We start from the raw sequence: 16,875 nt of genomic DNA, 5'->3' as shown, positions 1-16,875 counted from the left end.
TAATAATAATAATAATAATAATAATAATAATAATAATAATAATAATAATAATAATAATAATAATAATAATAATAATAATAAAGTTGGAAGGGACCTTGGAGGTCATCGAGTCCAACCCCCTGCTCAGGCAGGAAACCCTATACCATTTCAGACAAATGGCTGTCCAGTCTCTTCTTAAAAACTTCCAGTGTTGGAGCATACACTGCTTCTGGAGGCAGGTTGTTCCACTGGTTAATTGTTCTAACTGTCAGGAAGTTTCTCCTTAGTTCTAGGTTGCTTCTCTCCTTGATCAGTTTCTATCCGTTGCTTCTCATCCTGCCTTCAGGCGCTTTGGAGAATAGCTTCACTCCCTCTTCTTTGTAGCAGCCCCTGAGATATTGGAACACTGCTATCATGTCCCCCCCTCATCCTTCTCTTCTCGTTAAACTAGACATACCCAATTCCAGCAACCGTTCCTTATATGTTTTAGCCTCCAGTCCCCTAATCATCTTTGTTGCTCTTCTCTGTACTCTTTCTAGAGTCTCAGCATCTTTTTTACATCGTGGTGACCAAAACTGGATTAACAGAATCTTGCAAGTTTGAAAAGTTTCAAAACATAAATCTCCCACCCTCACTTTTAACAATTAGGGAGGATCCTTTTTAAGCTTCTTTCTTTGCCCATTAAGCCATTGTGGGTACTTCTTGCTTCTATCTGATCCTTCCCTAGGCAGCATCTCTTCTCCTGTCCCTCAAGGTCATTCCCACAAACCATTACAGATATTTACCATTCCTACTGGTAGATAATCCCCCCCCTTCCAGTTTTTTCTGCTGCTGTCCCAAAGGTGCTTTTTCAAAAGGCAACTGGACATATTTTTTTTTCCCCTGAAGAAATTTCGCTTCTCATCCAAGAAGCATCCTGACTGAAGGCTGGGGATTGAATGCCGTGTGCTCCATCATGTCAGGTTTTTAAAGAAGAGATTAGAAAACTGTTTTGCCCCCAAACATCCCTTTCAGAGAAAAGAGAGAAGACGATAATAGCAATAGCACTTAGACTTATATACCGCTTCACAGTGCTTTACGGCCCCTCTATAAGCGGTTTACAGAGTCAGCCTACGGCCCCCAACAATCTGGGTCCTCATTTTATCTACCTCGGAAGGATGGAAGGCTGAGTCAACCTTGAATTGGTGAGACTCGAACTGCCAAACTGCTGACAGATGGCAGTCAGCAGAAGGAGCCTGCATTACTGCATTCTAATCACTGGGCCACCAGGCCTCAGAAGCCTATGCATGTTACCTGGATCTATCAGGACCTCTTTAGCAGCCGCGATGTCAATGAATCTTTTCTCGGCTTCCTTCTTCTCATCTTCCGACTGGAAATTGTCAGGGTGCCATTGCTGAGCCAGCTTTCGGTATGCTTTGATGATCTCCTGCTTGTTTGCATTTCTGGGGGGGGGGGCATGAGAAAGAGGCCTGTTTAGGTTAGGGCAGGGGTAGGCAACCTTGGCTCTTTTATGACTCTTAGACTTCAACTCCCAGAATTCCGGAGCCAGCCATGCTGAGGGGAAAGGGAGAGGTTTCCAAGCTGAGCCATGCTGGCTCAGGAATTCTGGGCGTTGAAGTCCACGAGTCATACAAGAGCCAAGGTTGCCTACCCCTGGGCTAGAGAGAGCTGAAGCCTCATCCCTTTGGGGGCCAGAAATTAGCTCCATGGTGTGGATTATACACAGGAGAAGACCCATGTGTCTTCCTTCTGCCGGTGGAAATAGGGAGGCAGGTATAATTGCAGATTGCAAGAGATAAATTAAAAACGTACTCCTTTTATCTACAGTAGGTCCACAATGCTATAATTATTGGAGATTTACAGTCATACACCTAGGTGAAATTATTTTTAACTGACACTCCCATACATGAGTTTAGAGCCCAAGCAGTGGGTTTTTTCGTTCTCACCAAATATATAAAGATAGTCCAAGACGGGAAACTTATGGTGCTTCCAGAAGTTGTGAACTACAATTCCCAGCAGCCAACAGGGTCAGAAATGGGAGGATTTGGGGAGCTGTAGTTCAGCATTGGGAGTGGGGCAGGTGTGATGGCTCAGCGGTTAAAGATGCCGACCTTGTCAGCTAAAAAGGTGACAGCCCAGATTCAAGACCCGGGTGTCACATGATGGGGTGAGCTCCCGTCCTCGCCCCAGCTCCTGTCCATCTAGGAGTTTGAAAGCAGGCAAATGTGAGTAGATAAATAGGTACCACTTTGGTGGGAAACTAACAGCATTCCATGGGCCTCGGTATATAGTCATGCTAGCTGCATGACCATCGAAGCGTCTTCAGACAATGCTGGCTCCCTTGGCTACAAAACGGATATGAGCACTGCTCTCTACAGTCGGACACGCCTGGACAGAGGAAATCTTTACTTTTACCTTTGGTTCAGAATATTTGGAAAGGCCTATGATATCTACTCCTGTTCTCTCCCTGGTGTTTGCTGACTCTCATACCTCTCGTTGGGAGAGGGAGCTGACAAAGAAACTCCACTTGCTAGGTTTTACGGGGGATGCTCTGGGAGATTATGGTCTCAAGGGCGCCCAGTTTAGGGTAGTCCAACGGCTTGTGGACATAGATTTGCAATATTTAAGAGCCAGAGTCAACAAAACCTGCTCCCCTTTGATCTTCAGCCATTCTAATAATTATGGATTGAGGATGGCTTCATATTTCTATACTCTTAACCATCCCTAAGTATAGAAGAGTCTTTTCCCTGGCCCGTTTCAATGTCTTGCCCTCAGCACTACTCGATGGGCGATTTAAGAGGCTCCCGTTTAGTGAGCGACTATGCCCCTGTGATAGGGCCGAAGTTGAAACTGTGGAGCATGTCTTATCATACTGCCCTATGTATAACATAGGGCAGAATTAAATTACTGTCTCTCCTTGGAATTGATCCCTCTGGTTCTAATGTTAGTAATTTGGTCCTATATTGTTTAGGGGATGTCTCCTCCTATATTACTACTCAGGTTTCTAAATTTCTTTTAAGAGCTGTAACTATTAGAGGAGAACGTTGTAATTCCCTTTAGCCAAGGCTTCTGGTGTTTAATTGTTTGTGATTATATTTTCTTGTGTTTTCTTTTGTTGCACTTGCATTTTGGTCTGTGACCGCAAATAAAAAAAAAATTATTATTATTATTATTACTCCCGTTCTCGCTTTTACGGGACTCTGCAATTCTGAGCCATTATGTGGTCCGCTTCTTTGGGGCTATGTTTGAATCTACCAATTAAGGCTGTTGTGGCTTAGTCAACAAGCCATGGTTTAAAAAAAAGGCTTGGCTGAACATGCTGTTCGTTCCAAGCCAGCTGGCCTTGTTAATGTAAATAGATTTTTATTTTTTTTTCCTGGCAGAAAGAAGCCTTGAGGTGACAAAAGTGCAGCAGCTGTTCTGGCGTCCCAAAATCATTAAACCAGGACTTCAACCTTCATGGTTACAGTACAGTACAGGTTTTAATGTTCTATTACAGGAGAATTCCTCTCAGCAGTTTTAATCCCGGATTGTGAAAGACTTGGATAGCAAAGATGAACCTGCTTACCTCTGAATTCCAAGGATTTTGTAATAGTTCCTCTTCTTGGACTGTTTCAGCAGTTTTTGTGCCCTCTCTAGTCCCTCTTTTAATTCCTCATTTTCAGCATCAAATTCTTTCGCTTCTTGATAATCTTCAATGGCTAGAGATTAAAAAAAAAAAAAAGCTAGTTTTAATTCTTTCAATGAGAAAGCTTCCCACCCCCCCCAAGCTTTGACCCTTTGGTCAAAGACTTATATAGAATGGAAATATGCAACCTTCATCTGCAAGTACCAGATACTCTGCAGGTTATCGGCTATTCTCCAAAAACAGACAGGGGCAGGACTCCTGTTTAGAGACAGTGTTAATCCCATGGGAGTAACTTTTAAGGTGTAAAGTGTCTGGCAAGGTTCAGGGCACCATCCCAAAGATGCTTTCCCCCCCCCCCCCAAATGGCAACTTTTTTTTATTTTGAAAACATTTTTTGAAGCTCCTTGGATGAGAAGCAAAATGGTTTCAAAGGTAAAAAAAACCAAGAAAGTCCAGTTGCCTTTTGGAAAAAAAAAAAATCACCTTTGGGACAACCACGACCTGGATGACTGAGAATCTCCACTGACGTTCAAGGCACTAATTTTACCCCTTAACTTCCCAAATGAGAAAAAAATGAAAGGAAAATGAAAAGAGGTCTGGAGTGTACACCTATCCATCTAGTGTGTGTGTGTGTGTGTGTGTGTTTAGAGGAATTGCTGGTGAGACATATCTCTCTCCCCCAATGGCATTAAAAAAGAATTCTGAAGTAGAATTAGATGTACAATTGTAACACAATATAACAGAAGAGATTCCATTTAGGGAATAGTCCTGTGTTTGGTCCCATTTTTCTCCCTGTTAATAATGAAATGTTGGGTTTTTTTAAAAAAAATACACTCCCAGGTTCAAGATAGATCAGTGATGGTGAACCTTTTAGAGACCGAGTGCCCAAAAATCGGCCCGCCCCTGCTCCGCCCGCCCGCTCCCGCCCTGCTCCGCCCTCACCCCGCCCACCCTCAGGGCCATCTGCGGCACGCCGCAGATCGCCCAGGCGGTCCTGCAGCGTCATGGTGGCCACACCCTCCACCCGCAGCATCATCTGCTGCCCACCTGCCATGTGCTTGGCTGTGCAGCTCCGCATGGACCGCACCTGGGGGGTGACTCTTCTCCGGGGGGGGGGGCTGCTGGTGAAGAGGGAGCTATGGGGGGAGGCGGGGCTTGGGCGACAGCATGCGTGCCCACAGAGAGGGCTCCAAGTGCCGCCTCTGGCACTAGTGCCATAGGTTCGCCACCACTGAGATAGATATTTGGATCACTTTTTATTGCCTCTGGATGAGATTTTTGGGTGGCCTGGAAATGAACAATCCGGCTTCTGTACTTTGTGATGACAAAGTGGTTTGACTGGGACGATACGTTTGCCAAGAAATGGATAAGCCAGAGAACCAGTTTGGTGTAGCGGTTAAGGCATCAGGCTAAGAACCGGGAGACTTTGAGTTCCAATCTTGCCTTAGGCAGGAAGCCAGCTGGGTGACCTTGGACTAGTCATACAATCTCAGCCCTAGGAAGGAGGCCGTGGCAAATCGCTCCTGAGAAACCTTGCCAAGAAAATGGCAGGGACTTGTCCAGGCAGTTTCTGAGAATTAAACACGGCTGAACGGAAGGAAAAATAAATAAGCAAAAGTAGATTAACTATGGGATGGGAGGAGGAAGAAATGGACCGGATGAGGCTCCCCCTGCGGTGGGCATGAGGTGGCTCGGAGGCTGACCTTTCTCAAATTCTTCGTTCAGGATGAAGGCCTCTGCTCTGTCGCGCAGGACGAAGGTATTTCTGGGGTCAAGCTGGTGGGCTTCACTGCAGAGATCTATTGCTTCTGCAACCCGTTTGCTCTGCGATAGGAGGTAGAAGAGGTAGAAGAGGACTTTTGTCGGCTAACCCATTCACACATCCCTTCCGGGTCCTGAACATCTGCTCCGATTTACCCCATGATAGCAATAGCAATAGCACTTAGACTTATATAATGCTTCACAGTGCTTTCCGGCCCTCTCTAAGCGGTTTGCAGAATCAGCCTGTTGCCCCCAACAATCTAGGTCCTCGTTTTAACTGACCTCGGAAGGATGGAAAGCTGAGTCAACCTTGAGCCGAACTGCTGGCAGTGGGCAGAGTTTGCCTGCAATACTGCATTACAGTAGGGAGGGAGGGAAGGAAACAAAAAGGCAGGAAGAAAGAAAGGAAGGAAGGGACGGAGGGAAGGATAGCAGCAATAGCACTTAAGACTTATATAATGCTTCACAGTGCTTTCTGGCCCTCTCTAAGCGGTTTGCAGAGTCAGCCTATTGCCCACAACAATCTGTCTCCTCATTTTAACCGACCTTGGAAGGATGGAAGGCTGAGTCAACCTTGAGCCGGTGCCAAACTGCTGGCAGCCGGCAGTCAGCAGAAGTAGCCTGCAGTACTGCATTCTAGCCACTGCTCCATCAGGGCTTGGGATCTCACAATGGGGTTCTTAACAACACGCTCTCAGTTTAATTGTATTTCCTTAACTGTTTAAGAAATCCATAAGGCTTTCCATGTGGAACAGTGTGATTCTGGACAGCTTAGAGATAGTCCTTGTGTTATGACCATAACGGAGTCCGCCCCTTATGGTAATAACTTCTAATGGTTGTAAAACAGGTTGGTTGTGTGATTGACCCAATTTTATATATATATATTGCGATGGTCATTAAGCAAACGGAGTGGTCCTAAATGCGAATACCCGGGTTGGTAAACAAACATGGCAGTTATAAGCGTGAACCCTGAGTCGCTTAGCAGTGGTTGTAAGTGCAATCCCATTTGTTGTGGGTGCGGTTTTGCTGGAAATTAAGTGCTGTTTTTTTGGCAAAACCGCTGCAAAATGCGGTTATGTGTCGCTGGGGGAATGCTGCAAATGCCCGAAGTGTGGTCATGTGACCACGGGAGGGGGAGGCATGAATATCAGAACTTGGATCTGGGTTGTAAGTCCCCCTTTTCAGGTGGGTCGTAACTTCTAACGGTCACTAAACAACCGAGGACTACCTGTACAATGAATTCCCCCAAATAAGCAAAAACGGCCAATTCCATCAGAATATAAACAAATACTCGCTAAGTCATCAGGAACTTGAAATTGTTATCCTCCTCAAAATGAGGACTCCCATTAAACTGTCCAAGGAAAAAGCCAGGTTTTTAATGCCTTTCGACTGGGCCAGGTGGATTTGACAAATAAACCCATCTTGTGACATTATTTCCAGCTAGTTGGGGAAGGCTCAAAGGAATTCTTGAGCAAAAAATCTGGACAACCTTTGTGGTGCACAATTTCAGAGTCCTTGCACATGCCTTGGGTTATGATTTCTATTATCTCTGACCGACATGGTCCTCCAAAACATCTGGAGAAGATCAGCTTGCCAAGGGCTGCAGATCAAGAACCACGTCCCCATTTATGCAGGAAGGAAGCAAAATCTCAGATAGGTGGAGCAACAGAACCACAGACAGACAGATAGAGGCCTGATAGTAGATCCAAGAAGTAAGCACAAATCCCCATTTCAACTTTATGAGATTAAGCAAGGCATTCGCACGTCCTCCGGCCTCTGGTCACATTATACCAAATCAGGCAGCTTCCCAAAGAGGTTGGTTAATCGCCAGGGGCCCAAACGCTTGATGGAATTGGGTATGTCTAGTTTAATGAAAAGAAAGACTAAGGGGGACATGACAGGGTGTCAAGCTATTCTCCAAAGCACCTGAAGGCAGGACAAGAAGCAACGGATGAAAACTCATCAAGGAGAGAAGCAATCTAGAACTGAGGAGAAATTTCCTGACAGTTAGCACAATTAACCAGTGGAACAACTTGCCTCCATAAGTTGTGAATGCTCCAACACTGGAAGTTTTTAAGAAGAGATTGGACAACCATTTGTCTGAAATTGTACAGGGTCTCCTGCCTGAGCAGGGGGTTGGACTAGAAGACCGCCAAGGTCTCTTCCAATTCTGATTCTGATTCTATTCCATTCCACTCCACTAATTATTTCGATTCATTTAGAAGGAGTTCCTCAAATTCAGCTTCTACCTTGGATAAGCAGTGGCAGATCTGTCCTTTTGCTTTTATGGTGTAGATCTCTACATTGGGTTCTGTTTTCATGGCTGCTTTGTACTTCTCAATGGCATCTGCATATCTGTTATTAGAGAACAGCAAAGAAGAAACAATATTGGACAAGGAACACAGCTAGTGAATGTTGATATAGCAATAGCATTTATATACTGCCCCGTAGCACTTTACAGCACTTTCTGGGTGGTTTACGTTGTAAGTATTTTTCGCGTATTGCCCCCAACAATCTGGGTCCTACCTAAAAGGGGTGGGCATTCTTTTGCCCCATTCCTGGAGGGCAGGTACAGTCCATGGGGTATTTAGCAAGGGGGGGGGGATGAACTCACCAAAAAGACAGATTAGCATTTTTGTTTCCCCATTCCTGTTTCAGGATTTTGGGCTTTAAAAAAATTAATTATGTCGGTGCATTAAATGGCTAGACTGCATTTGGAAGCATCAGCTATTATGAAGCACTAGGGTTAGGGTTTTGCTTCCTTAAAAGTGGAAAAATAGATTCAGCTCTCATGCATGAAAAAAAAAACAACCACCTCCCAGAATTTGACAGAACAAAATGAAAATTGTGACGGGGTTTCATTTTGAACGGTGTTTGGAGAGAGGAAATATTCTGTGTTTCATGGCAAGACAAATTCCCCTGGGAAACTTTATCCAGAAAATGAAATGGGAAGGAAGTGGTCCTTCAAGCAACTGATAATAGACTATTACTTTGCTTTGTTATCTTTTAGAATTTGCTACCGTCACGTGTCAGGGAAATAAAAAGGTAAAGGTAAAAGTTTATCCTGTCCAGTTGTGTCCGATTGTAGGGGACGGTGCTCATCTCTGTTTCTTGGCTGAGGGAGCCAGCATTGTCTGAAAACAATTTTTGTGGCCATGTGGCCAGCATGGTTATAGGCCAAAAGCGCACAGAACGCTGTTACATTCCCACTGAAGTGGTACCTATTTATCTACTCGCATTTGCCTGCTTCTGAACTTCCAGGTGGGCTGGAGCTGGGGCAAGTAACGAGAGCTGACTCCGTTCCGTGGCACTTGAGTCTCGAACCGGGCTGTCATTTTCCAGCTGACACAAACTCAGGGTCTTTAACTGCTGAGCCATGACGCGCCCCCCCCCCCCAGTCAGAGAAATGGCTACTGACTTACATGTTTTCAGAGCTAGTGAGTAAGACGTTATTTTCAAATCGTTACCTAACCCCACCCTTCCACAATTTTGTTGAAGCTACATTGAAAATGACTTATAGATAATCCCCAGCTTACAATTGCAATTGATTCTGGAATCAATTTGCCAGTGTCCGTCGTTAAGCAGATCACTTCTTTTGCAGCGGTGGTTAAAGAGATTCACCATGGTGGTTAAGTGAACACACGGGTCATTAAGCATAGCCATTGTCCGCAATGGGCGATTTTTTTTTTTTTTTTGCCAAACCCCGGAAATAAATGCGTTTCTGGCAAAAAAAAAAAAGTTGTAAATAACAGTTGTGTGGCCTCAGAATGCTTTAAACCGCCATTTGCTGAGTGCCCAAAATACGATCGCATGAAATGTAGGGCGGAGGGAGGACAGCCATTGCAACTTCAAATTTTGGAACATTGGTAACCCTGGGGAAGGCTGTGATAACTTTGGATGCTTGCTAAGCTAAGCAACTGGTCATTAAGTTGAGGACTATCTATATACCAATAAGGTGCTTTTTATGCTTGGGGTGCTCCAGTTACAAATATTGAGTTGGCAAACTGGGACACATCCCACGACTGTAATTCTTGAGAGCCACCAAACTCCAAAGTCCTAAGCTTCAAGCATGAAAGTCTTGATTCACATCAGTGCTCCTCGTGGAACATCAAAACAAGGACCTGGATTTGCAAAATAAGCATAATCAGAAGTAGACCTCCATATTCCTTGATCCCGTTTCTGGGATTCAATCAGAGAGGATCGCTTCATATCCTTACCAGCATGCCCAAGTATTTTATTCATGGTTCTTGTGCCATACAACCTCCGTGTGTTGTAAAGGTAAGTTAGGTGGTGCACCATGTGGGCTGTTGAAATCTCAGTAAGTGTTAAGGCCAAAGTCAGCTTAGATACGGACATCCATGCAAACAGAGACCCCAGGATGGGAAGATCACCTCTCTCGAAACTACACGAGGAGTCGTCTAAGGTCGACGAACCACTCGAAGAAGTGAACGAACATCACCCTTTTTGTTCGGAACAGCAGAACCAGGTCGAAGTTCGTGAGTGCGTGAACCGACACCTTTTCTAACTCTCACTCTTGACTTTCTCCCTCTATTATTATTATTATTATTATTATTATTATTATTATTATTATTATATAATAATAATAATAATAATAATAATAATAATAATAATAATAATAGTAGTAAAGTTGGAAGGGACCTTGAAGGTCATCTAGTCCAAGCCCCTGCTCAGGCAGGAAACCCTATACCATTCCGGACAAATGGCTGTCCAGTCTCTTCTTAAAAATCTCCAGTGTTGGAGCACTCACCGCTTCTGGAGGCAGGTTGTTCCATTGGTTAATTGTTCTCACTGTCAGGAAGTTTCTCCTTAGTTCTAGATTGCTTCTCTCCTTGCTTAGTTTCCACCCGTTGCTTCTTGTCCTGCCTCCAGGCGCTTTGGAAAATAGCTTGATTCCCTCTTCTTTGTGGCAGCCCCTGAGATATTGGAACATTGCTATCATGTCCCCCCTCGTCCTTCTCTTCGTTAAACTAGACATACCCAATTCCAGCAGCCATTCCTTATATGCTTTAGCCTCCAGTCCCCTAATGTTTGAAGCCATCCAGGCAGGGAAACTGAGGCAGAGAGAAGCCCTTTGCTAAGGGGTCTCTTAGCTGAATAATGTCCCCCAGAAGTGATAGCAGTATTCCAGTAGTTGAGGGGCTGGCACAAAGAAGAGAGGGTCAACTTATTTTCCAAAGCCCCTGATGGCAAGACAAAAAACAATGAATGGAAACTAATTTAGGAGAGAATCAACCTGGAATAAAGGAGAAACCTCCTAACAGTGAGAATAATTAACCAGTGGAACAGCTTGCCACCAGAAGTTGTGGGTGCTTCATCACTGGAGGTTTTTAAGGAGAGACTGGACAGCCAATCCATAGTTCCTTCCAGCACTATTCTGAATTAAAGTTCCAGAAGAAGGAGATAAGCAGACAGTTCAAAGAAACTGAAGTCATAACAGAATAACAGAGTTGGAAGGGACCTTGGAGATCTTCTAATCCAACCCCCTGCTCAGGCAGCAAACCCTATACCATTTCAGACAAATGGTTGTCCAATCTCTTCTTAAAAACTTCCACTGTTGGAGCACCCAAAAGTTCTGAAGGCAAGTCGTTCTACTGATCAACTGTCAGGAAATTTCTCCTCAGTTCTAGGTTGGTTCTCTCCTTGATTAGTTATGAGCTTCTCTTTCCTATGCATGTTTTTTTTTTAAATAAAACTGCCTTTGTATTTGACTTTACTCCATTGATAAAATTTAGATATTGCTGTTTATTTATTTATTACAGCCCCATACATGATTCTGGGCCGCTCACAGTGTTAACACATACACAATACCCTAAATAACCAAAATTATTATTTGGCGTACAATGAGAACATGACAAAGAGACAAAATAAAAACCATTCAAACACATTAATAATAACAAAATCATTAAAATCATAGGGAAAAAAAATGTAACCTGCAAAAGCACAACCCAGCCTATTAACAATACCGCCATTTTGAAGGCTCCACCCTACCAGATTGCAGACAGCTGATCATTTGCCTTCTTTTAGAGCAGTGTTTCTCAACCTTGACAATTTTAAGGCATGTGGACTTCAACTCCCAGAATTCCACAGCCAGCATTGCTGGCTGTGGAATTCTGGGAGTTGAAGTCCACATGCCTTAAAATTGTCAAGGTTGAGAAACACTGTTTTAGAGCATCACTGAGGCCACCTGGAGGTTAATCTGTGTCCTCAGGGTCGTCTGAGGGGTGCAAAATGCACTACTCAGATTTTACACTACTCAGGTGACCCTGAGGACTCCAGGTGGCCTCAACAACTCTCTTAAAGAATGCAAATGACCAGCTGTCTGCAAGGAATAGAAACCCTTCCATTCTCTACCATCCAGTCAGAGCTGAAGAAGCTTCTTGGATAAGAAGTGAAATGTCTTTAAAGAAAAAAAAACAAGAGAATCCTGTTGCCTTGTGAAAAAGCACCTTTGGGGTAATTATGACCTGGATGACTGAGAATCTCCATAGACATTCAACCCACAAGCCTGGAGAGCAAATTTTCACCCTCAAAACCTGTATATATTTCAAGGCTGTGGAAAGATACCACATCAGATCTGTTTATTGGCCAGTGGTTTCTATACTGTGAGTTGTCAGATCATAAGCTCGACCCCACCTATCCTTATCCCTGGGATCATATGTAAATGACAAGAGTAGGAGTATGTCTGGGAAAGAAAGCCAGCTCGTTCATAGTACACTGNTTTCACCCTCAAAACCTGTATATATTTCAAGGCTGTGGAAAGATACCACATCAGATCTGTTTATTGGCCAGTGGTTTCTATACTGTGAGTTGTCAGATCATAAGCTCGACCCCACCTATCCTTATCCCTGGGATCATATGTAAATGACAAGAGTAGGAGTATGTCTGGGAAAGAAAGCCAGCTCGTTCATAGTACACTGACTTGGGCTCCCAAATTCTGCTAAGCCATCATGTGACTTCCCTAATTTGGGTTTGGCATGTGTGAAGGAATGCAGACTTGGCCTTGAGAACAGGGAAGAAATAACCCTGCCATTAAAGGGGAAGTTTCAGAAGAGATGAGTCAGTCTGAGTGTGAGGAGGAGAAGAAACTCAAAATGACCCCACCTTGAATTTATTTGGCATACAGTGGAACAGAGAAAAACTCTTGATAGGCTTTTAAGAGACTGCTTTTCTAACCTACATCGACAAAAAGCATTCTGGGTTTTTGGGCTACATCTCTTTTTCTGACCTGGCCTTGCTTGAAATGCTGTGTGGCTTGCAAACCACGTTCACAGCATCACATCCTGAGCAAATTCAAACAACTGTGATTTATGCTATATTTTTTGCTTAAGTTTTTTAAAGATTTCAAGCAGTGGCTCTCAAGGGTGGCCTTTCGCAAAAGTCTCCTAAGTAAATACTTTAAAATTTCCCAATTTCATTTTCCAATACAGTAAATGTCAATCAATATAAACCACATAAAACTAAACTCTTTGAGGTCCTCTACCATTTTTGAAAAGGAAAAGGATCCTAACATTAAATTGTTTTGAGAACCACTGACTTAAAGCAATGGGAAATTTAGGCACAATCTTTCCTGTTCGTCTTCTGACACGCTATGGAGCGATGCCTGCACTTCATTTACAGATAGTCTTCATTTAACTCTCCCAACTGGGACCAGCAATCTGATAATTAAGTGAAGCGGGTCACTAAATAAAAGCACAAATGTGCTTATGATCTTAGCTTAGCTTTCCTTTCCTTTTTTTTTATATGGACCGCACAGGTTGTAAATGCAAGGATTGGTTGTAAAGGTTTTTTTTTTCCACCCATCACCACTGTAACTGTGAATGGTCGCTAAATGAGACAATCGCTACATAAGGACTGCCTGTACTAGCTTCAGATCATTAAATTCACCCGCTTTCTGCCAGATCTGTGTTGCTGTTCTCGTTCAAATTCCATAGGACATCACAGGAAAGACTGTGGCCAATTTCATACAGGTAGTCCTTGACTTACAACTATTCATTCAGTAACCGTTGAAAGTTACAACGGCACTGAAAAAAGTGACTTATGACAAGTTTTCACACTTATGAGCACTGCAGCATCCCATGGTCACATGATCAAAATTCGGACCTTTGGCAACTGGCATGTATTTATGACGATTTCATGGTCCTGGGATCACCATTTCTAACTTTCCTTCTGACAAGCAAATGGAAGCCAGATTCGCTTAATAACTACATGATTCACTTAACAACTCTGGCAAAAAAAAAAAAAGTTGTGGAACGGGGCAAAACTCACTTAACAACTACCTTGCTTTGCAACAGAAATTTTGGGCTCAATGGCAGTCGTAAATCGAGGACGACCTGTAGCTCATTTGAAAAAATGGAAATTGGAAGCAAGCTGCTACCGTTCGCGTGTCTCAATTTTTCCCCCCTGAATCCCAGCATTCCGACCTTGGGATGATGCTGGGGGTCTCTGGAAGAGTGGTGCTGGGGTTGTCAGTGGTCTGTGTGTTGCCACCTGCTAGGGATGTACACCAAAAGCACACACACACACAACATCGCATTTACGTGGCTTACTCACGTTAAGGACTCTTCTTGTTCTCCCAAGTTGTAATAGAGCTTGCTGAGCTTAAGGAAGGCGGCCCTGTTGTCATTCCGCAGCTTAGTGGTGGGCTTCAGGTCCATGATGGCCTTGTTGTAATCCCCAAGATGGAGGTAGCACTCGGAGCGCAGCTCTTTGGGTTCTGGATCCCAAGGGGAGATCTGAAAGCAAGCCAGGGGGCAATTGATTTTCTCAGTCTAATTGTGGTATCATTCATCATCATCATCATCATCGGAAAGGACCTTGGAGGTCTTCTAGTCCAACCCCCTGCTTAAGCAACAGACCCTATATCATTCCAGACAAATGGCTATCCAGTCTCTTCTTAGAAGCCTCCAGTGATGCAGCACCCACAACTTCTGAAGGGAAGCCTTTCCACTTATTAATTGTTCTCACTGTTAGGAAATTTCTCCTTAGTTCTAGGTTGCTTCTCTCCTTGATTAGTTTCCATCCGTTGCTTCTTGTCCTGCCTTCAGGTGCTTTGGAGAATAGGTTGACCCACCTTCTTCTTTGTGGCAGCCCCTCAGATATTTGAAGACTGCTATCATGCCACCCCTAGACCCTTCTTTTCACTAAACTATGCAATCTTCCTAACCACATGTTCTCCAGATGTGCTGCAGCAGAGCACCAACGCCCAACAGTCTACAACCATCCAATCAATTTAGCGTTCAGACTGAAAAAAGCCGCTGGAGAACCCACCACTTGGGAAACATTCCTCATTTCTGGAAAAAAAAAAGTTTAAATACTGCCTGCAGGGCCTTGGGATCATGCCTGAAAATTGTATTGGTCTGCACTTCTGTTCTGCTGAATGTATCAGAATAAAAACACATCAAGAGGTAAACTCTGCTTAACAATAGCAATAGCACTTCGATTTATATACCGCTTCATAGTGCTTTTCGGCCCTCTCTAAATGGTTTAGAGAGTCAACATACTGCCCCCAACAATCTGGGTCCTCATTTTATTGATGGAAGGCTGAGTTAATCTTGAGCCGGTCAGGATCGAACTGCTGGCAGTTGGCAGAATCAGCCTGCAATGCTGCATTCTAATCACTGTGCCACCAGGCCTCTTAACAGCCTTCTTTAAGGACTTCTTCACGGAGCCCAGAAATGCTATGTACACTACATTGCTGCTTTGAAAGGCCTGTGTTCAGACTTCAAAGCATCTAAATACCACAGACATAGTTGGGACCTATTTGACCTCAAGCCGAACTACACATACTGATCCTTTTAGAATCCTTGGATTTTAGTGCCAGGGAGCTGTAAAACATGGAGACCATTTTAGGAGAGCAGAAAGGCCAGGCAATATTTTCCTGCCGGTCACATACTGCAAAACGACGCTAGCTTAGAGAAGATGAATTAAGAAGGTACCTCAATTACTCGATCCAGAAAACTGACTGCTCCCAGATAGTTTTTTTTCTGAAAAGCAGTCTGAGCTTCTTGCATGGAAAATTCTTGCTCCATGACCCTGGACAACTGGCTCTGGGCTTCTGCATCCTCCGGATTGCTCTTGAGCTGATGAAAGTGGTTTAAAAAAAAAAAAGAGTTAAGTGACACATGCTGCATATAAAAGGATGCACATAGCTTGCATTCCTTTGTGGCATGTATTAAAGAAAAATGCTCAGTTCAAACAGATCGGGACAGCGGGTTTGTTTATTGAGCAATGTTTCTATTCCACCCAGCTCCAGAGACTCTTGGGTAGCCAGCGATGAATAAAACAGAAACTCATAAAATAACAACGATAATCATGGCACAATGAGGATGGGACCGAAGAAGAAATGACTGAAATGCCTGGGGGGGGGGGGAATAATCTTCAGCTCTAGCTCTTTATCTGCCAATTTTTCCATTAAAAAAAAGAATCAGGGCTTTCTTGCTACAGGAAAACACCGGAGTTTGGGCACCGTACGGATTTTTCAGGGTACTGAATATCTCACAGGAACAAGCATTTAAAAGTCCCGCTTCCAGGACTACCTCCCACATCCCTGCTTGAGATGTCAACAGGAGAATGACAACATAACTGTATGATGCATCAAATGGGATGGGTAGATTCCAATCTACGGTCCACATGTGGCTGGAGAAATACTCCGGTTATCTACCGTAGGGCTTTTCAACCTTTTCACCCATTGTACCACTTTTAGGATATGGCAATATCCGAGTACCAGCAGTCACCTAGCAAGGTATTAAAAACTTGATGACCAAAAAAAAAAAAAAAGGAAAAAAGGAAAAAAGTGATAAAGTACAGGTAGTCCTCGACTTATAACAGTTCGCTTAGTGACTGTTCAAAGTTACAATGGCACTGAAAAAAGTGCCCCCCACGCCACAGCCGAGCAAGACACCTGCCTGCCCACCCTGCGGCGCTCTTCCTCCTGTCCGAGGTTTTCATTGTTGTGAGCATTTCTGTTGAAGATTGGCAGCAGGGGTGGGGTGGGGGGTGTTTGGTTTTTAGTCCCCCCCCCGTCTGCTGGGTGGTTGCAGCAGGTTTTGGTCACTTCACATGACCCTGGGACACTGTGACCGTCATAAATATGAATCAGTTGCCAAGCATCTGAATGTAAATCACAAGAGCCTGGAGATGCTGCAACATTCCAGCTGATCGGCGCTTCTTCAGGGCTCAGCAGAAGCCCAGGATCAGCGCCAAGCTCCAGCTGGAGCCTGGCGCTGATCCTGGCGCTTCCACTGAGCCCCGACAGCCCCGAAGAAGCGCCGATCAGCTGGAAAGCAGCACTGATCCTGGCGCTTCCGCTGAGCCCTGACAGCCCTGCAGCTCCAGCCATCTCTCACTCAGGCTTGTGCAGTGCTGCCACCAGTTCAGCTCATTCCCCTCCCCCGCTACCACTTTTCTAGGATGGTCGCGTACCACCTGCCAGGTGCCAACATACCACAGGTGGTACCCGTACCACTGGTTGAAAAGTCCTGATCTAC

The 16,875-nt window shown here is 44.3% G+C and overlaps 1 protein-coding gene across 1 annotated transcript in view; it reads right to left on the bottom strand.

The window, feature by feature from the left end:
* Positions 1-16,875, bottom strand: part of LOC107291315 (dnaJ homolog subfamily C member 3-like) — a 25,970-nt gene that overhangs the window by 2,072 nt on the left and 7,023 nt on the right. Inside the window, exons 5-10 of the mRNA XM_015820307.1 lie at positions 15,325-15,468; positions 13,940-14,121; positions 7,618-7,723; positions 5,311-5,431; positions 3,548-3,680; positions 1,273-1,421 (exon numbers count right to left, since the gene is read on the bottom strand). Of these exons, the coding sequence (XP_015675793.1) occupies positions 1,273-1,421; positions 3,548-3,680; positions 5,311-5,431; positions 7,618-7,723; positions 13,940-14,121; positions 15,325-15,468 (835 nt within the window). The remainder of the gene's footprint in view (positions 1-1,272; positions 1,422-3,547; positions 3,681-5,310; positions 5,432-7,617; positions 7,724-13,939; positions 14,122-15,324; positions 15,469-16,875) is intronic.

The sequence above is a fragment of the Protobothrops mucrosquamatus genome, unplaced genomic scaffold (assembly GCF_001527695.2).
Source record: "Protobothrops mucrosquamatus isolate PMUCROS unplaced genomic scaffold, P.Mucros_1.0 scaffold1116, whole genome shotgun sequence".
Lineage (NCBI taxonomy): Eukaryota > Metazoa > Chordata > Lepidosauria > Squamata > Viperidae > Protobothrops > Protobothrops mucrosquamatus.
This window is presented reverse-complemented; position numbering and strand designations above follow the sequence as displayed.